A 22212-nucleotide genomic window follows, 5' to 3' on the forward strand; every position below is an offset into this window, starting at 1 on the left:
CTTCCCGAAGCACTTTTGAATTTATTTCCTCAGCATATTAGGTCATATCATAGATTATTATGACCATTATTTGAACAGTGAAAATAATAATAAAATAGTTTTTGAACTTTAATGTCACTAATGCTTATTATTCAATGATTCATTTGAATTTAAATATTTAAAATACTTTCTCAGCAAAAATTATATATGCAATTAATTTAGATTAATTAATCACAGAGTATGTAATTAATTTGATTAATTTTTTAATCGATTGACAGCCCTAAAAATAACATCACAATAATCTGTGTTTCAGTAAAATGTGTATGAAATATAAATGTAAACAATCTATCTTGTTTACTTTAAAAAAGACACAGACACACGAACACAATTTGCTGTCTAAACCTAGCTAACATTGCTATCTATATCTTTGTTACCTAGGGCTATTGGCTCTGTGCACTAGATAGAGACAAAGGGCTATATTTTGGGGCACCAGCGCATGGCGTACAGTCGCGCGAAGTTGAATTCGGTATTTTGCACCTTTATTTTTTAAGCATTGCGCCCAGGGGTGTGGCAATTAACAACCTAGGGCGGGCCCTGGCGCGTTGTCTAAAAATCGCTATCATACACCACCTAAACCTGGTCAGAAGTCAATGGCGAGTTGTTCATATGCTATTTTAAGAGCGCATGTCAACAGTCATATTGGCAGGTGCACGCACCATCCTTCTATCATTCATGAACGCACACCAGCGCACGTCCATGCAAAGCATTACAAATTGAACGATTACAATGGTAAACATAATTAGAATAAAGATATTACGAAATACTGTACATCTCATGATGAGTAGTTATTCACCATCATTTGCAAATTGGTAATGACGGTTAAAAGTGATTAGGGGAGAGGCGAGAGACACGTATGGAGCACAGCTGAAGACGCACTGTCACGAGATATAAGCAACTCCTCTGCAGGATAAATGTTGTTTTATTCAGTCATTTGAGCAACATTAGGGTAAGTGTTGCTTTTTCCAGCCTATGTTTTCGATGGTAACCCATTGTCAGTCAATAGTGAAAGTAACTGCATATAACTGTCTTGTCGTTGACTGACTCCTTGGTGAAGTTAGTTTCACTTTGCCAATGAGTTCAAATAATAGACGAGTGCAAATGCGTGAAGGCTATGCTAAGTTTTAGTAAAGCATGGTTTAAGAATGACTATTCCATACGGTCTCGCAAGCAGCCTCCTTCAAATGCGCCGTTGAATGCCAAAATACCGATGCATTTATTTGACATATCGCGCGTTGCGCCGTTAAAGGGAATGAAAGATGTCATTCTAATTGGTTTAAAATGATGTTACGCCCCAAACACACCCATATGACTGATTAAAAGACCTAGGAACACCTTGTTACGCCATGCGCTCCACTTTTGAGGACGAAAACCCTCCCAATGTGAACTGGACATCCTACTAAATTTGAATAGACTTTTGACGAGTGACGATGCACTAGAATGTCATGATAGGGCCCAAACTCTCATTGTCAACTGTTTTGTTGTTTAGGTTAGTTGTACTAAAACGTGTAGGCATACCGAAAATCCGGCCCTCCTTATTTTGTGCAGCTCCTGTGCACATAGGCTGGTTTTTAGGAAAAAGGTGAAATCGCGTTTAAATATTAGATAGATAGATAGATAGATAGATACTTTATTGATCCCCAAGGGGAAATTCAAGAACTTGACTTGAAACCGAGCAGGCTGGGACACAGCAGTGCTTCTTAAGGCTGCCCACAGTTTTAAGAAGCTTAAAACATTGTATTTCTTACGTTTACTCATCTTTAGGTGCAATTCATTCACCCACCGTAAGACAAACATGGAAGTTTGTCTAGGCCTATATCTAGTGCACAGACCCCCCCAAAAAACTCCAAATAAACATAATGTATATATGCAAATGTACATCTGGTTATTTATCTCCTTGCCAATTCATCTAGAAGCTACTCAAATCTTACCAGGGCTCAAAGCTAACTAGCTAGCACCCAGAGAGAGTTTGCGATTGTGGTACCGTCAATTTACAACCATGGAGGAGAGTTTTCATTTTAACTGGGAAAGTGACAGCAATGAAGAGTTCTTCGGATTTGGAGAGGAGGAGTTGGAGAGGGTTGTGTGTGGTTCAGGGGAGGACGAGGAGGGAGATGAGGAAGGAGGAGTGGCCGGCGACTTCACTGGCTGTGGTGAGGGAGACGCTCCACGGGAGTGGCTAGATGTGACAGGCAAGACGGTGGCCACTGAGGGGGAGAGGAAGTGATTTGATGGGAGGATCCCTTTTGTACAGACCAACCCACGACCTGGTCCGCAGAGAGTTTGGGATTGTAGTGATCCATATCTTTTATTTTTTTACAACTCTTCACTTCTTTGCAGCAGTAATGTGGCTGATGACTGATGAGAAATTACTTTATCATTATTATTATTATTTTACTTTATTTTACTATGTTTGTGTTTGTTTACATGCACAGGGCAGTGCTGTTGTAACAGTCTCAAATTTCCTTCGGGATGAATAAAGTATTTATTTTTTTATTTTAAAGGCCGGAAAGGCATTTTCTCCATGTTATTTGCCTCCATTACTGGCAGGGTAGATCTCACACAGTAACACAACGTCAGTTATTACTTTAAGACACAGGAAGCAAATGCTGCGAGAACAGAAAGAAATTACAACCTTTTCTTTGAATGAATACATGGAGAAACAAATACTGAATTGTGTTTTTAATGTCATCATTACATTTACGAGGAGGCGTTGCCTCCTTTGACTTCTCTAGCCATCCCTGGTAATTACGGCATTGCTCAATAATGGAATACAAATAGAAAAGGAACTGTATTGTGTGCAGGTGGATGTAGGGGTGGGCGATATATATATCGTTTACAATTATATTGTGATTGTTGTTTTAACAATGTGCAAATTGACATTATTGAGTATTTAAATTAGGGGAAAAAACACTCAAAATAACACATTGAAACCCCATACATCCACTAATATGTCAAAAGTCCACCGAGTTGCTGATCTGCAAAACCCCCCACGACTTCAGACTGTTATACTTCCAGTGATCTCCAGACTGCAGTCTTTTAGGCCTAACATTAACGTTAAATCCTCCGGGTTGGTCTGAAGACACAGCTGTGTGCCATTATCATTTCCCTTGGACATTTTTCAACCAGTTGGACTAAGTTAACACAGACTTTCCTCTTTTTAAAAAAAATGTATTTATTTATTTTATTATTTGTTATTAGAGTGCATGAAAATGCAATCTACTGTTATCCGATTTCTTCTTATTACAGTGCATGAAAATGCACTGTACTGTTCTTCCAAGGCTTTTTCTTCTGCTTCTTCTTCTTCTTCTAACGCATTTAATGCAGCTTCAACCGTTTAACGTAGAAACTTCATTCAAACTGTGTTGCGTAGGTCTTACTTAGGACATGGGTGCTATGTATTTTCAGCTTTATAACTTTTATACTTTTTAAACTATTAATTAAAAACTACTCAAAATTTCCCCATAGACTTAACATTATGATTATGACATCACAATACGGCCGTTAAGCAATTAGAATCCTATGGCAGGTGTTCAGGCCACCTGGATCAACTGCCAGTCTCAGGCTTTAAGCATACAAACTGGCCCTATTAAGACTACACATCCTGTTCAACTGCTTCCTCTGCCAAAAACTGTTTCAAAAAAGTCCTCACTACAATATTTCACTGTTAAACAATTTAACCCTTTAAACTACTGAACTTTTTAACTGGTCAGCCATTGTAACTGTTACTTGTCATCAACTATGACTCCTACCCACTGTAGCAAAACTGCTAAAAATGATTAGCTAAGTTAGAAAATGATTAGCTAAGTTAGCTAAGTAGCATGGTTAGCATAGTTAGCATGCTAGTTAGCATAGTTAGCATAACTACTAAAAAATGATTATCTAGGTTAGCTAAGTCACATGGCTAACATAGTTAGCATGTTAGCATGTTAGTTAGCATAGTTAGCATAACTGCTAAAAATGATTATCTAGGTTAGCTAAGTCACACGGTTAGCATAGTTAACATTGTTAGCATGTTAGTTAGCATAGTTAGCATAACTACTAAAATGATTAGCTAAGTTAGCTAAGTAACATGGTTAGCATAGTTAGCATGTTAACATGCTAGTTAGCATAGTTAGCATAACTGCTAAAATTATTAGCTAGGTTAGCTAAGTAACATGGTTAGCATAGTTAACATGTTAGCATTGTTAGCATGCTAGTTAGCACAACTGCTAAAAATAATTAGCTACATTAACTAAGTCACATGGTTAACATAGTTAGCATGCTAGTTAGCATAGTTAGCATAACTATGAAAAATGATTAGCTACGTTAGCTAAGTCACATGGTTAACATTGTTAGCATGTTAGCATGCTAGTTAGCATAGTTAGCATAACTACTAAAAATGATTAGCTAGGTTAACTAAGTCACATGGTTAGCTTAGTTAGCATTTTAACATTGTTAGCATGCTAGTTAGCATAGTAACTTGGTTAACATTATTATCTTTGTTGACATAGTTAGCATAACTGCTAGCAAACATTAGAGCCATTCCAACTGTCAGTTATCGTCAACTACCTATAATTTAACCATTTAAAGTATCCACCTATTTAACTGTTCAGTCATTCCAACTATATTAAACCTCATCTACTTAGCAACCAATATAGTTTGTTTTTAGTCTGTATGATATTTTACATCATATTTTTGCATTTTCATGCACTGTATTTCCTTCAGGAAATGCTTTTCTAGTTATTCTTCTTCTTCTAACGCTTTTTCCGCGTTTAATGCGGCTTCAACTGTTTAATGTAGAAACTTAATTCAAACTGTGTTACGTAGGTCTTACTTAGGACAGGTGTGGAATGTATTTTTCATATTTGTAACTTTTATACTTTTTGAACTATTAATTAAAAACTATTAAAAATTTCCCCATAGACTTAACATTGCCATTTATGGCATCACAATAGGGCACTTGGAATCCTATGCCAAGTGTTCCGGCCAGAGCCATATGGTTCCGGCCACCTCCAGCAACTGTCTGTCTCAGGCTTTAAGCATACAATCTGGCTCTCTTAAGACTACAGATCCTGTTCAACTGTTTCCTCTGCCCACAACTGTTTCAAAATAAAAGTCTCCACTACAATAATTCCCTATTAAATAATTTAACCATTTAAACTATCCAACTATTTAACTGTTCAACTGTTTCCATAGCAACCAAGATGATTATACTAGCAAACCACTGTAGTAACTCCTTTATTTCTGATAGTAGCCACCATGGACACCTTAGCAACAACCTAGCAACGACTTCAAGTACCCTAGCAACAGCCTAGCAACCACCATAACTACTCTAGCAACAGTCAGTTGTCATCAACTTTGACTCCCGTCAACTGTTTCCTCTGACCACAACTGTTTCAAAATAAAACTCCTCACTACAATAATTCCATTTTAAATAATTTAACCATTTTAACTATCCAACTATTTAACTGTTCAGCCTTTCAAACTGTCAGTTGCCATCAACTATGACTTCTGCCAACTGTTTCCTCTGCCTACAACTGTTTCAAAATAAAAGTACTCAGTACAATAATATCCTATTAAATAACCTAACCATTTTCACTGTCCAACTATTTAACTGTTCAGCCATTCCAACTGTCAGTCGTCATCAACTACAACTCCCACCAACTGTTTCCTCTGTCCTCAACTTCAACTTCAAAATAAGTCCTCAATACAATAATTTGCTATAAAATAATTTAACTATTTAAACTACTCAACTATTTAACTGTTCGGCCATTCCAACTGTCAGTTGTCATCAATTATGACTCCCCTCCAGCTTTTTTCTCTATCTGACCTCCATCTTTTTACTTAGATTATATTTTAGACAATATTCAACAATATTTCATTCAGCAGCCATTTTTGCATTTTCATGTACTCGTAATTCCCTGGAATTACATTCTCTAGTTTTTTGTTTGTTGTCTGTCTTGTATGTCTAGGTGTCTCGGGTACGCTGGCGATTACACCGCTCCGTCCTGCATCTTTTTGTCTTGTGTGTCATTTGTTATTTTGTACATTTGTTTGTCTATGTCTTGGTGTCGCTGGTACGCTGGCGACTACGCTGCTCTGTCTGGCATCTTTTGACTTATGTGTTAATGTCTTGTGTGGAGCTCTTTGGGTTGCACTCTGTGCATGTGAAATGCGCTTTAAAAATGAAACTGACTTGACTACTTGACTAAATCAGGAGGTGCAGAAAGAATATTTAAGTCTTTTATTTTTTATACATTTACAAAACACTCCAAGCACCAGTTTATATCTTTTGTGGAGTGTTGGGGTATTGCGTGTAGATTAATGAGAAAAAATGAATTGAATCCATTTTAAGATGAGTCTGAAACATAACAAAATGTGGAAAAAGTGAAGCGCTGTGAATACTTTCCGTATACACTGTATGTAAAGAAGGGAGGCGGACTGGTGCTATACATAAACAATAGATGGTGCAATCCCGGATGTTACAGTGAAGGAGACTGTATGCTGTAAGGATGTGGAGTTACTAGCGGTCAGTCTACGACCATACTACATGCCGAGGGAGTTCTCGCACGCCATTGTTGTCTGTGTCTACGTTCCGCCTCAAGCCCTCCCAGACACAGCGTGTGACGTCATTCACTCTACAGTCGCTAGGCTCCAAACTCAGCACAGTGATGCCTTCTTTGCGATCTCTGGTGACTTCAACCAAATTACACTGGATTCCACCCTCACAAACTTTTACCAGTTTGTTGACTGCCCAACTAGGAAAAACAGGACAATAGATCTCATGTATGCAAACGTGAGGGATGCTTACAGTGCCACCCCCCTTCCCCCACTGGGGAAGTCGGACCATAACCTCATTCATCTTCAGCCAATGTACAAGCCAAAAGTTCAGAGGCTACCAGTTGCCACGCGCACCTTCAGGAAGTGGACACCGGAAGCGGATGAGGCTTTGAGAGACTGCTTTGAGTCCACTGACTGGAGTGTGCTACTGAATGGAGAGGAGGTCACACATTGCATTACTGACTATCTGATCTTCTGACATTGTTGTTCCCACAAGGACTGTACGCTGCTATCCAAATAACAAGCCTTGGATAACCAGTAATGTCAAGACCCTTCTCAATAGGAAAAAGATGGCGTTTAAGGAGGGGGACATGGCAGAGTTGAGGCGAGTACAGGGGGAACTCAAGAATAAGCTGAAAGAGGCTAAGGAGGACTACAGAAGGAAGATGGAACAGAAGCTGCAAGATAACAACATGAAGGAGGTGTGGGACTGTATGAAATCTATCACTGGCCTTAAGAAGAGCAGCAGCTCTGTGGAGGGAGACCTGGACAGGGCGAACCAGCTGAACCACTTTTACAACAGGTTCGATTGCCCATCCCCCAGTCCCCACCCCACCTCATTACCAGTGCAACACTCACCCCCACCATCACTGGATATTGCACCCCTCCCCCACATGGCGACCACGAACAACGAGGTGACAACGACCTCAGTCAACAGCCATCAGACTTCAGTGAGCGTAATGACTTCAGGCCTGTCGCTCTAACATCACGTGATAAAAACAATGGAGCGACTGGTCTTAGGTATGCTCAGACCCCAGGTACGCCATGCACTAGACCCGTTACAGTTTGCATACCAGGAGAAAGTGGGCGTGGACGATGCCATCACTTATCTTTTACACAGGACACATTCTCACCTAGACAAGGGGAAAAGTGCTGTGAGAATCATGTTCTTTGATTTCTCAAGTGCTTTTAGCACCATCCAACCCCTCAGACTGGGAGACAAGCTTGCAGATGGGTATGGACGCTCACCTGGTAACCTGGATTACAGATTACCTGACCGAGCGACCACAGTTCGTCAGACTGAAGAACTGCCTCTCTGACACTGTGATCAGCAGCACCGGAGCGCCACAGGGAACTGTGCTCTCTCCAGTCCTGTTCACCCTGTACACATCTGACTTCTGCTACAACACCGAGTCATGCCACATGCAGAAGTTTTCTGATGATACTGCAATTGTGGGGTGTATCAGGGACGAGCAAGAGGAGGAGTACAGGAGCCTGGTGGAGGACTTTGTGCAGTGGTGCAAACTCAATCACCTTCAACTAAACACTTCAAAGACCAAGGAGATGGTGGTGGATTTCCTCAGGTCTAAGCCCGCTCTACTACCAGTTTCCATTGATGGGGTCAATGTGGAGGTGGTAAGCACCTACAAGTATCTGGGTGTCCACCTGGACAATAAACTGGACTGGTCAGCCAACACTGATGCACTCTACAAGAAAGTACAGAGCAGGCTGTACTTCCTGAGGAGGCTGTGGTCCTTCAATGTGTGCAGCAAGCTCCTCAGGATGTTCTATCAGTCTGTTGTGGCCAGCGCCCTCTTCTATGCAGTGGTATGCTGGGGAGGAAGCACAAAGAAGAAGGATGCTGGGCGACTTGACAGGCTGGTAAGGAAGGCTGGCTCTGTAGTGGGAGCTGAACTGGAGTGCATCACTTCAATATCTGACAAAAGGACCCTAAACAAACTGATCAACATCTTGGACAATGAATGTCATCCACTCTACAGCACTATCAAAAACCAAAAGAGCTTGATCAGCTGGAGACTTCGCTCACTGCCATGCACAACTGAAAGGCTGAGGAAGTAATTTGTTCCTAGGGCCATTGAACTGTTCAATGCCTCACTAAAGGGAAGATGAGAGATATACTTCTCTGCTTAGTCTGTCTGCCTCTCCACCCTCTCCATGTTTGAGTACTGACTGCCCACTACTGCTTTACTACTGTTTTACTAATGTACACAGCCTAATGTTTTTACTACTGTTTAACTGCTACACTGTTTTTCATGCTATATTAGCACACATGATCAATGGCTGTGGTCAGGCTTCTGCTACAATACTGAATGAATGAATGGCTATAACCCCTACTACCTCAACCTGTTCTTGCACTGAAATGGTTTTTTATTTTACCTTGTCTACATTATACTTTACTCTCCTATTTGTCCATATTATTTATGCTGGTCTCTAGACCTTACTCTTGCACTGTTGAACTAATGTTGGACTACTTTTTGCACCTTCACCATGACACTCACTCTCTTGAGCACCTTGCCATGCACACATAACTAAGGACTATGGTTGGACTACTGTTTGCACCTTCACCATGACACTCACTCCCTTTAGCACCTTACCAGTCCTGGCCCTGTCACTACAAGCGTCTTATGCTTGATTACCCTCAAGCACATTGGACTTTCTTAATTTAATTTATATAGTGTATTTAGTATTTAGTTTTGTTAGTTTTCTTATCTTTCTTATCTTCTACTGTCTTTATTGTACAGTGGAGTTTAGTTATATGTTTATACTTATACTTATGTTTACCATTTCTGCTGTAAGTGCATGTTGTGTGTGATGTCTGTATGATACTGAGACCCTTGAATTTCCCCTTGGGGATCAATAAAGTATCTATCTATCTATCTATCTTGTAAATGGACTGAACTTCACTTGACTTTTGCACTCTTATATTGACTGTCTATGCACAATTGCCCAATTTCAACCCAATTTTGCTGCTCTTATTTCTTTATTGTATGTGCCTTCTTATTTACTTTTTATTGTTTACTGAATGTTATGTTGGTCTGTGGACTTAATTGGTAAAATATGTCTTGTCTCCACCGTGGGATAATGGGAAGCGTAATTTCGATCTCTTTGTATGTCTTGGCATGCATGTGAAGAAATTGACAATAAAGCAGACTTTGACTTTTGACTTTGACCATCTATGGGATTTCCCATATGCATTAGCCATAAGCTAACGCAGGTTTGAAAGGAACTTCAGCTTCAGACTTTGTGTTGGGAAACTGTTATCTGTCTTCACTATGCCATTGCCATACAAATGGGGGCAGAATTGGAAATGTGTCATAGACATGTGACAATGCATTGGTTGATTTGGTTAAAAAAACACAGGTTATTGGTTATTATTGTAATGATGCTATTCATAAATAATAAGCTGTAAAGTAACTCAGACTTTTAAAAACACATTTTTAAAGGATATCGACTAATTATTATTATAATTTTTTGTCCATATCGCCCACCCCAAGGTGGATGGCTTATCTTTGCTTGCAGCATGTATCAGTGACTGGCTCAATAGATCAGCAGATCAGTGCCCACATGTGCTCCTAGCCACCAACTTTCACAGCCTGCTGCAGCTTGACCTGCTGCCCTCCTCCCCACTGCTCTCCCTACTGGTTAGTATGGTTTATGTGTATGTTCATTTTTGCAATGTTGTTGTTTTTCAAAAATACTTATTATTAGGGTTTTCAAGCAATTAAAACAAATATTAATTACAATATATTAATTACAAACTATGAAAGGAGCATAGTATAGTGTAATTCTGTGGGATGCAAGTTGTCTCGAATGCAGGCACATAAACTCTTCCATTGACACATTGATACACTGCCCTATGTGATATTACAAGAGAGCTGACCCAAAACTGGTTTGCTGATTTGTAAGGTAGTGGATATCTGGGCAACAAAGAGCATGTGTTTTTGACATTACAGCGTAACAGTTTCTTCTTCCCAGTCTGTTACTGTTTTGGAACATTTTTGAATATTTTATACTAAAAAACTACACAGAACACCTTTAATTTCATTGTAAATGTATCACAATTTATCACATAGCCTATTTGTGGTAAGACAGATTTAAAAACATGATTGTGAAGTCACAAAGTAAACAATGATGGGTGTTGTGATGTTCATCACACATAAATGGCAAATACATCGTTTTTCTACTCTAAAACTAATTTAGGTACATCAGTCTACACCAGCATCTGGCACTCATTATCATTATGAACATCATATCTTTCAAGCTGGTACATATGTCTCAGTCACACTGATTGGTATGATCTTAAGAAAGGAGACAGATAATAAAGTTGGAGAGTCTGGACTATTAAGGAGTAGCCTCAATGTCAGCTGATCGGTAACGTTAGATAGAAAGCGGTGAGCAGTCAGACGTATCAGATCTTCATTTGATACAACATCATACTTTATCGTTAACATCATCAGCTACATCACCAGGTTGCACTTTATATTTAGTTTTTTTTGTGTGTATACATGCAGACCTTTGAGACTGCCATCGATGGAGAAGACTTGGTATTTCTTTACCAGCTGAAAGAGGGTATCTGCCAGTCCAGCTATGCAGCGAACATTGCAAAGCTTGCTGGTGTCCCTACAGAGCTTGTGCACAGAGGAATTGAGGTACAGTACAGATGCATTCCATCTGATCTTGATACACAATCCCCCTGTATCCTTCACTTCATTCTCTCCATATATAAAACCTATAGTCAGAATCCTAGAGTTTATACCGGACTTATGGCTGACATCCTAAATCAGTTATGTCCTGTTTCTGTCAGCTTTGGTGAATCACTGCGGTCTCTCAGTTTCCATGATTAATGGTCAACAAATATCTTTATTTTGGACAATACAAAATTCAACCCCAAAGGATTTTAAGTAGAACCAAGCACACGTCATATATCTTTTTTTGCATTAACCTTATGAATGATGACACAGCAATAGTACATTCAACACTTGTCTTTATATTTTTTTAGCATACAGTCGTGAGACTATGTAAACACAAACACTATTTGAAGTAAAACTAATCCTGACCATTGTCAAATGCTACACTATTCCACGTAAGTAGGCTAAGGTTCCCACATCTTCTTAGACATCCTTGACCATTTCAAGTATTGTTTTTGGCCTTTTTTTTTTTTTTTTGTCAAAACATTGCCCCATGCCTTCTGACGATCATTTGACAATTTCAACCTGATATCTTATTTTATTCCTGAGATACTGTATGCCTCTTCAATTATGGATAGACACGCCCTAGAAATGGCTGAAAATGCCACTTTTTAAAAAACTATCGGAACTCCCCCTATTTCCACCGGTCCCGTATTTCCACAGTCTTGCGTGTATGTGTCACTTAATATCCATTTCTATACAAACCAAGACAGCGGACTTCTAAAGAAACGCAACCACCCACAACATAGGTGTATCTAAATTAGCGGAGGAAATGTAGGAGTTGGGGCTGGACAACACCTAGGACATCAGCAGGAGATGGACATAGCCCCGCCACCAGGAGACGAACTGGTGTTAAAGGAGCGAAATGTCAGTGACTGGTGGTCCCCAGCTGATGACCCAGTTAAGCCCCACATGGGTGTGAGCCCTGGCTCTCCACAAGGAGATGCAACAAGAGGGGTGGGGTTATATCTAGGCAAATTATATACCCCCAAGATATATATCTATATATATATATATATATATCAGAATCAGTGTTTGCATATTTAGCATGTTTCATACACTCCTTGAAACACTGCATTTCGGTCATTGCTTTTACCTTAACGAAAAAGATACGCATGCCTGTTATGTATCCACTTATTGCCTGCAGCCTACGTCCAAAACTCTTAATCTGCTGTCTGATTATGTTCCGAGGACACAATTTGCCTACTGTGTATCAACAACATAACAGTTACACACTCAATAACAGTTATAATGTGATAATGTGAATAATCACAACATTGATTCTCTAACAATTTCACGAACTAAGCTATTCAACTAGCCCGCTTTCTTGCGAGACTCAGTGGCTGCACAGTGTGCACCCGCTTTCTTATTTGGGAGGTTTTATTACAAAAGGGTTGAAATTCAACGTATATCATTGTGTAGGCTATGTGCAGGGTGTATGTCATACACAATTTGGCAACCTGGGAAATGTCAGACTAACAAAAAATGAATGGATCCATAATTTTAAAAAGAAGTTTGATGGTCATGCAAATTCCAGGAGTTTTCCAGGAGAAATAACAAAACGGGAGGGCGATGGGAGATGACCTTGAAATATGGAAGAAACCCGAGAAAAACGGGAGTGTTAGCAGGTATGGTCAAAACTTACGTGTGTGAACGCATGTCCAACTTTGACCAGTTGGTGGTGCTAGAGCGCTCGAGATGCCGACATGAAACTTGGTGAAATTAATCATTGGACTGTCCCCAATCAGTTTGCCAAATTTCCCAACTTTTTACCAGACGGTTCTATGGGCTGCTAATAGACTCCAGTGACGGAAACGTAATAATAAGAACATGTAGAAACACAATGGGTGCCTTTGCAGCTTCGCTGCTTGGCCCCCAATTACCTTAACATACCTATTACTATCATGGACGATGCAGTGTAGCACTCTATGGTATATCATTTAATGCAATATGGCACACTAAATGCTACCATCTTTAAAGAAGTTTTGTAACTTTAATAAGTGAAAATCCATACCCTCAGCTGGGCTTCATCGGTCCTCCTGCTTTACATTACATTACATTACATTACATTACATTTAGCAGACACTTCTTGACCAAAGTGACTTACATATTATGTCAGCTATATTACAAGGGATCACATTGTCCCCGGAGCAACTTGGGGTTAAGTGCCTTGCTCAAGGGCACAACAGTGGAAGCCGGGAATTGAACCGACAACTTTCAGGCTACTGCACGCTAGCCCAGCTCATTAGCCACTACACTACCACCGCCCCCACCGCTTTAGATTTGCTGTCCCATTTAAAAACATTTATATACAGCGCCCTCCACATTTATTGCATGTTATGAATAACTTACATATTGCTTAGCTACCATTCTATTTCTTTTTGATTGTTTTGATCATTTCACTTTGTAAAACACTTTGTGCCCACTACTTCAAAATTTGTGTAGAAATAAAATAGAATAGAAATAATGTTATATTGTATACACAGGTATCAGAGCTCTATAGAACAGGGAAGACCATCAAACGCATCGACCGGCCTACCAATGATCAGCATAATATCAAGTAAGAGACAGGATAAAAACCTTGAAATATACAGATCTGTTCTCAGTTAGGCCTGCTATTGTTCAGGGATGCACATTTTTACTAAATGAAAATGCTGTAGGTGGGGGAGGGAGGTTTTCCCGATTTAGCCCCACAAGGATGACACAGAACCATTGTTTTTCATTTTGATCCATCGCCCACCCGCCGCACTGGGCCCTCCGAAAGGAGGGTAGGCCGGACACAGTTTTCTGTGAATATCTCAAGAACCGTAGGGCCTAGGATGACCAAATTATTTTTGGTATGTTGGCCATGTCAACACATCCTATATCCACTCATTTGAGGTATAGCGCCACCTAGTTAAAAATAAAAAAGGTAAAAATGAGGCATTGTAATTGCAGGTATCTGTGGCTGACAGGTTCGAAACTGCAAAAAATTGAAGTGTAGAATCATTAGGACACCCTCTGAATGCATGGCAAGTTTCATGGAATTCTGTTCATGGGAGGCCATATCAGCTACGCACACACACACACACTCGCACACATAAACGCACGCGCACACACATAAACGCACGCACACACATAAACGCACGCACACACACACACACATAAACACTTACGCACACACATACACACATACACACACACACACACACATAAACACACACACACACCATTACCGCCACACACACACTCACAAGTGAACCCCCACACACACACACACAGAAGCACACAAATACACAAAAACAAACACACACTCATTTACATACACAAAATTAGGGGATGGAGTATGAGATGGAGACAAATTGACAAGCGTGATTTATTTTTACGGAGAGAATGTGCAGGACTTGGCAGCGGTCATATTTTTGTGGTCATATTTCTTCGGTCATATAGTTTTGATAAAGTTGAGATGTTTTAGGGATGTCCTGATTCAGTCTCCGATCCCTCCACATCCTTTCACCTGTGATGAGTTTGCATCCCTGATGATATTATGCCTAACACTAATCATAAAATAGGACAGTTTGTGCAGATATGTGTATTGAAATGCTGTTATTAAGTTGAAGATGTTGATGCTGTATTCTGTTTTGAAGATGTCACAGTATGGTGGAGAAGTTCCTCAGCCTGGACCTGGAAGATCCTTCACTTGACTTACAGCACTACATGAAGGAAGTGGTGTTACCTGTCTCTGAATATTAAGGATGATATTTAACAGAATCTTTTTTTGTTTTTACTTATAATACATTTGAAAATCTTCATGTGTTCATATGCAGTGTTTTTATTCTCTAAATTGTCCTATGAATATTCACTCAGTAGCATTGCAAGTTGATTTTATTTTTTTTATCCATCATCTAAAGTTATATATAGCTTTTGTTGTTTGTTGGCATCCCAAGGCTGCAGTTAATTTGCAGTAATTTGGTTGAAGAAATTAAATGAAAATAATACTTGATATTGGTGTTTTTCACATCTAACTTACTGTACATCTTGCTTACTGTATAACCTTGGGAAGCTAGACTTCTTTTTCCATTTCATTGTATACTGTAACAGTGAATCTGTGATATAGTTAGCCTGTGTTTTTTAATGTTTGTGTAACGCTTGTGTGAGATAAATGTCATTGCAAAATTGAAACAAACAAAATGTGATTTTTTCTTTTTTATTACCTTGTATTTTTAGAGTAATAAGGGTCTAGCTGTATTGAGAGCCACAGGATGTGGATCAGGGCAACTTTTATACTGAAGGGCAGCACAGAGGCTTCCAGGTCGTGCCTGTTAATTTAATCCACATAATTGACTTTGTTAGACAAACATTCCCAGAATGTTTAAGGCCCTGAAACAGTTTAGCCTCCATAATTGTGCCAAATGGAAACACCTGTTCACCAAGCAAGACTATTCAAACAAGAGCCACTCTCTGAAAACTCTTAGACATTGCCAAAGAATTCACAACCATATGAAAATTACTAATGCTGTGGTATGTTTGTATGTCAGAAAGAAGGATTATATTTATGTGGTCTTGTTGCTCATGATATGGGACCAGACCTGAGATGGCCAAATTGCATGTCGCAATGTTCAGTATATCTACCCTTTCATTCCCTCTAATCCATGTACTAAGATCCAAACGAGGTGTTGTTCATTGACACATGAGGTGACAATGGCACAAGTCCCAGCCTTCTCAATGTGGCTTTTCTCAATATTCTGTGAGAGCTTGCCCTTTGTGTCAATGGGATTAATCAGTCTTCACAGATTGTACCTAATTACCTTCCTCCAGTAAATTCGAATCCCATAAATAACACTCATGGTACAGTACTACACTTTAGTGTTTGTACAATGTAAAATGTTTTGTGAATGAACAGGTATTGATAGGGATGGTGTGTGTATTTAATCCATGGAATTAGTGTGATTCTGCTAAATAGTTTGTTAACGATGTGATAACTTTATCTCCAAGGGAATGACGCCACTAACTGCCTTTAATTCTACAACAGTGTAAATCTTATTTACAGATAATGTAGGGTGCAAGCTAGGTGACGCAGGTTTGATTCTAATTGCTCTATGGGATTTCCAAATAATTGGTAAAAGGCATTAGTGGAATGAACTGCTGGGGATAAAATCAAGCTTAAAACACTGCGTTAACTAAACAGTGTGGAAGTGGCAAAGATTAACATATCATCATGCTGTCATCACAGCAAAAGGTGGCTGCTTTGAAGATATAATATAAAAATTATAAAACATTTACCTTTGTGTACACTTTTTTTGTTTACTATAACCTTGCATGTGTTATTGAAACTTTTTGAATTTTCAGTGTTGTTAAATAGTAAATATGAAAGAGTAGGTGTTTCAAAACATTTGACCGGTACTGTAGCTCACATAACAGATTTTGGCAGTGCAAAACTAAAGAGATCTGTAGTAAGTCACAATTACCAGACCAAGGCAGGTGCCATCCTGCTCAGGTTAGGGCCAATTTTGGGGCTTTAAGGCCTGTAGTTGATTAACTTTAGTCATTTAGTCTTTGTAGCAAAAGCACTCCAACTTCCACATGTACCACTTTTACAGCTTTGTGATATAATACACAAAGTATATTTTTTGCATTATGTGATACAAAAACAGACCTCAGATTCAGGCTTTGGGCAAAGCTATTGACAGCTGACTCTACCTCTGGTAAAGATGAGCAAAAGAAGATGTAAAAAAATCTTAACTAAAAAAGAAGCTAATTTATTTTGTGAAGGAAAATAAAATCCTTATAAAGAAAAAAATATTTCTAACAAAAACACATATGCCAGAAGTATTGGGCTCCCTGTATTTCATTTTTTGGAAAGCTCCCTTTTGCCAGAATAGTTCTTAGTCTTGTCCTTTAACATTTCATAAAGTTGGAGGGTGCAAATCAGGGCATTTGAGACTATTCGTCTGTACAGAATAACTCTGGATCATTCAGATTCCTACAACCTCTCTTCTGCATGTTCTTCTTAAGCTTGTTCTGGTTTTCTATGGAGTTCAGTTCAAGGAACTAAAATAACCACGACAGAAAAAATATTTTATGTTTAGTAAACCAATTTGTGTTGATCTGGACAAATGTTTTGGATCGTTGACCTGCTGGATGATCCAATTATGACCGGCATCCCGATTTTGACCATATAATTCATGGGGTTCATGATGCTATGAAACCTAATGAATTTGCAAGGACCTTTGGATTAAAAACAACCCCAGAACATCACCGATACCATACTTATACTTGGGCATGAGATTCCTTATAGTTTAGTCAGTCTTTTATGTACACCAAACCCACCTTGAATGTTTGTTAGCACAAAAGCTCAAACATGATTCCAGTTGCATTTAGCTCCAGGCGTTTACATGTAGTTCAATGGCAAACAAATAATTTTCAGCATTGAGGTCACGTCTGATTGTTTTTTGCCTATAACAGTGATTCTTATGGATTTTTTTGCCTCTCTTTCAATCCTCTTCAGTATAAGGGCAAGATAGTCATGGGTCCTTTTCTAGACAAGTTTGTAAGTTTTATTTGTTTGTAACCTCGTAATTGTTTACCTGAAGTTCAGACAAGTATCTTTTTTTATACCCATTTCCTGATAGGTCAACACACTTTCTCCTTATTTGAACTGTCTATTCTCTGGCCTTCCCCATGTTCAAAAATGACTGGGGAGTTTGACCTCTGTGAGACTTTATTTTTTATACCTTAATGAAACAAGAAACACTTGCTGTCATTAACTACCATTTTACACTTTTGTTTGGCAGATTTCACACTTTAATGAAAATCTGACCAGGATTGTGTTTAGCCTTTAATCTGTCACATCTCTGTCGCCTTCCTGATCACATTTGGGTCCCTCCTCTGCTCTAATCCTGCCTAAACCCCATTAGAGTACACTATATAACTACTGCCCAGGACCTAGAGACTTTATGGACTGAGGAGCAACATAAGCAAGCACTGAACTTTTTGTTCATCCTCACCAGTTGAACGGCAATTAACACATTGGACAAAACTAGCAACAGCAAGATGAATGGGTTTGAGGGCGACAACTACTACATACCTATGTCCAATCGGACAGGGTTGGTGAGAAACCCTTTTGAATACGAGCAGTACTACCTCGGGGATCCTTGGCAATACAAGTTTCTTGCTTTCTACATGTTCTGCCTCATCTGCACTGGCTTTCCTATCAATGGCATGACTCTTTTGGTCACAGCGTTGCACAAGAAACTTCGACAACCTCTCAACTATATTCTGGTTAACCTTGCTGTGGCTGGTATGATCATGGTATTGTTTGGTTTCACGATTACCATTACTTCTGCGGTAAATGGCTATTTCTATTTTGGACCTATGGGCTGTGCTGTTGAGGGCTTCATGGCAACCCTAGGAGGTAGGTGATCATGCACTGAATTGCGCTTTCATGGTCCTTATTATGTTTTTGTAGATGTTATGTGTTTATAGAAGTAAATTAGGAAAGCACTTCCTTAACAGACTGAGTACAACATTATGTTCAAACTCAAATTGTTTGACCATGTCAGTCATACATTATTAATTTTAATTGACTTATCACTGCTTTTGTTTACTTCTAGGTGAAGTAGCTCTTTGGTCACTGGTGGTTCTTGCTATCGAAAGATACATTGTCGTGTGCAAGCCAATGGGAAGTTTCAAATTCTCTGATACTCATGCCATGGCGGGAATAGCTTTCACCTGGGTCATGGCTATGTCCTGTGCTGCCCCGCCACTGGTTGGCTGGTCAAGGTACAGTACTAATGACACTACAAATACAATGAAAATGCTTACATTAAAAATGTATGTGCAAAAAGGTTACTTAAAGAATTCTGGGGGGGTGATACATTTTCTATTTAATATCCCAATTTTCACTGCAGCATGTGCAGTATAGTACCACCGCCCGTGCATTATGTGATCACTCTCACATTTCATATGGCTCCTATACTTTCTTTACCATGCTCAGGTACATCCCTGAGGGCCTGCAGTGCTCCTGTGGACCAGACTACTACACCTTGAACCCAAAGTACAACAATGAGTCATATGTCATCTACATGTTTGTTGTTCACTTCTTCGTCCCTGTCATTATCATCACCTTCACTTATGGCAGCCTAGTGTGCACAGTCAAGGCGGTATGGAATTTTATTTATATTTTCTGCACTATCACACAGATATATACATATTATAGACTGATACAAACACACAGATGGCCAAAAATATAATGTAGGGTGTTCATCTTTGACTAACACTGTCCTTTACATGTTCAGGCTGCAGCAGCGCAACAGGAATCAGCTTCCACACAGAAGGCTGAGAAGGAGGTGACACGTATGTGTGTCCTGATGGTGGTTGGCTTTCTGGTAGCTTGGACACCCTATGCCACTGTGGCAGCCTGGATCTTTTTCAATAAGGGAGCTGCTTTCAGTGCCCAGTTCATGGCCATCCCTGCATTCTTCTCCAAGAGCTCATCAATATTCAACCCTTGCATCTATGTACTTTTGAACAAGCAGGTCAGTATTTCACCCCACATTTGCCTTCATATCTCCACTGTTTTTGAAACATTAACTGTGGATGAGAGAAACTGTTTTTATTGGGGGTGCCTCTAAATTGATAATTTTGAAGTATTTCCATTAGCATATCCATATCAGCTCAACCTTAATCTGATCTCTCTTAATCTGGTCTCTCTTTCTCTTTGTCCAGTTCCGAAACTGCATGCTCTCTACCGTCTTTGGAAAATCTATGGAGGATGAGACCTCTGTTTCGACCAGCAAGACAGAAGTATCAAGTGTGGGCCCGGCATAAATCTCAATGCCTATTACTGGGCCTTACTCTTACCTCTTCTCTCAGAATTTGCATGGGTGATTCATTGGAAACTGTTTTTATGTGCTCGTATTCAAAAGGGCTACAACTCTGTTCTTTATTCACATTCAGTGTCTAAGTTTTCTGTGGCACAGATATCACTTCTGTGTCTTTGATGTCATCGGATCTTTGATATGTATCTCTCACTGCACATTATCATTATTTTTTGGGGGCCGTTTTGGTCAACCAGGCAATGATTTGGTTGTCTTGTAAATATGTTGTATATAAGCATGCATTTCAGAAAAGACAAAAAAACTAGTGTATATGATTAATTAAAACATGCATTCTAAAAACAACTTCTCTTTTATCTTTTAATTTCTGTGTTAAACCTGTAACTTGTAACAGTTACTTGATTTTAAACAGGAAGTTTTGTACAATAGCACAGATATCTACTGATTTTGGAATTATTTTCCATTTGTGTTTCCAAATGGTAAAAGAGTGTCACAATTCCACATCTGCCTCACTGAGCACAACATTGCTGAACTTAAATCAAATGACGTGTGTGAACAATGTATTTAGAAGGGTCTGGTGTCAACCAGGCTAGGGGTTCCCCAGTGTCCTGGCTAAATTCCCAACCTGGTTCATTCAATATGGCCTCCTAATCATCCCCCAGTGTAATTGGCTCATTCATTATCTTTAATTAACTCAGGCTGGTGTGTGGTGAGCGTTCTGGCGCATAAATGCTGCCGTGCATCACCCAGGTGGTTGCTACACATTGGTGGTGGTGGTGAGGTTCCCCCTTCACTGTGAAGCGCTTTGGGCGTCTTGAAAAGCGTTATATAAATGCAATGTGTTGTTGTATCATAAGAGCCACCATCTCACCTCCAGATTCTAATCTTCCACTGATACATCCAGTCAAACAACCTGTTCGAACCAGTGTCATCGTCTCAGTTGTCTGAGGTGGTTTCACATATGAAGCCCAGCCACTGTTCCTCAGATGTTACTCCCTCACAACTTTTTTTAGCTAATAGCTCTTTAAGAAATTAAGTTGTCCTCTCCAGTTTTGAGCACACAATTGTACAAGCTCTATATTAAAGAAGCCAATCTTAGACCCTAATGACCATAACAATTACAGGCCAATCTCCAAACTAACATTCATCTTTAATGTTCTACTTGAACACTTCATAAGATAAGACTTTGAATAGAAAAAATAGATAGATAGATAGATAGATAGATAGATAGATAGATAGATACTTTATTGATCCCCAAGGGGAAATTCAAAGGTCTCAGTAGCATACAGACATCACACACAACATTCACTTACAGCAGAAATGGTAAATATAAGTATAAGTATAAACATATAACCAAACTCCACTGTACAATAGAGACAGTAGAAGATAAGAAAAACTAACAAAACTAAATACTAAATATACTATATAAATTAAATAAAAAAATCCACAGTGTGCTTGAGGGTGAGCAAGCATGATGCATATGCAAGATTCATATGCAAATATCAGGCTTTGAACCTATTGTGAACAGATGACTATTGAATTGAATTTGGTGTTTTAAAAGACTGCACGTAACTTCATCTATATACCTAGTTCTTAGTGCATTGGTGGAATGAAATGGACACAGGTGGTGGTAGCAGGTGTCAAAAGAGCCAATCCCGGCACATTCAAACACTTTTGCTTAGACCATTAACTTGGTGTGTCATGATAGTTCATAATCCCTGAATCCCGTCACCCCGTCAAGTTAACTCTAATTGGCTTTAGGGATCAGAAACACTAACGGACTAGAGAGAGGGGAGTCCTTTCTGCAAAGAAGTCACAGTCTGGTGCAAGGGAGGACACAGGTAAAGATATACAGTATAAAGAATTCAATAAAATGATATAGCAGCTAAAGGGGCATTTTCACTTCAGAATTGTACTCACGTCACGTCTAGCTAACAGAAGTGGGCTCCTGTCAGTAATGCTGTTCAAACTTGTAAATGAAAGGAAAAAATGGTGAACATTTCAGATACATCAGCATATCAGATATATGCAAAAGAAAAGCTTTTATAGGCAGCGGTATTATATTGATAAAAGACACCAATTAGCAAACCAGCAAGCTTATCTAAGTG

The 22212-nt window shown here is 39.3% G+C and overlaps 2 protein-coding genes across 2 annotated transcripts in view; both read left to right on the forward strand.

Annotated features, from left to right (window-relative positions):
* The window catches only part of msh5 (mutS homolog 5), a 129844-nt gene extending 114824 nt beyond the window's left edge, over nucleotides 1-15020 (forward strand). The window contains exons 21-24 of the mRNA XM_076281318.1: nucleotides 10095-10241; nucleotides 11112-11249; nucleotides 13775-13848; nucleotides 14915-15020. Coding sequence (XP_076137433.1) covers nucleotides 10095-10241; nucleotides 11112-11249; nucleotides 13775-13848; nucleotides 14915-15020 — 465 coding nt within the window. The remainder of the gene's footprint in view (nucleotides 1-10094; nucleotides 10242-11111; nucleotides 11250-13774; nucleotides 13849-14914) is intronic.
* A 3300-nt stretch (nucleotides 15021-18320) lies between these two features.
* Nucleotides 18321-20096, forward strand: LOC143119587 (green-sensitive opsin-3-like). The gene is made up of 5 exons (XM_076281202.1): nucleotides 18321-18681; nucleotides 18881-19049; nucleotides 19264-19429; nucleotides 19565-19804; nucleotides 19995-20096. The coding sequence occupies exons 1-5, from the start codon at nucleotides 18321-18323 to the stop codon at nucleotides 20094-20096; spliced, it is 1038 nt and encodes a 345-aa protein (XP_076137317.1).
* Nucleotides 20097-22212: the final 2116 nt, after the last annotated feature.

This window comes from Alosa pseudoharengus, unplaced genomic scaffold (assembly GCF_046254945.1).
Source record: "Alosa pseudoharengus isolate Yale_2024_CS ecotype anadromous, Long Island Sound unplaced genomic scaffold, YU_APseudo_1.1 YU_APseudo_1.1_scf_12, whole genome shotgun sequence".
Lineage (NCBI taxonomy): Eukaryota > Metazoa > Chordata > Actinopteri > Clupeiformes > Clupeidae > Alosa > Alosa pseudoharengus.

Coding starts and splice junctions, on each gene's coding strand:
- LOC143119587 (XM_076281202.1), top strand. CDS start 18,321: ATGAATGGGTTTGAGGGCGACAACTACTACATACCTATGTCCAATCGG. Junction 18,682..18,880: donor CTTCATGGCAACCCTAGGAG/GTAGGTGATCAT, acceptor GTTTACTTCTAG/GTGAAGTAGCTCTTTGGTCA. Junction 19,050..19,263: donor CCACTGGTTGGCTGGTCAAG/GTACAGTACTAA, acceptor TACCATGCTCAG/GTACATCCCTGAGGGCCTGC.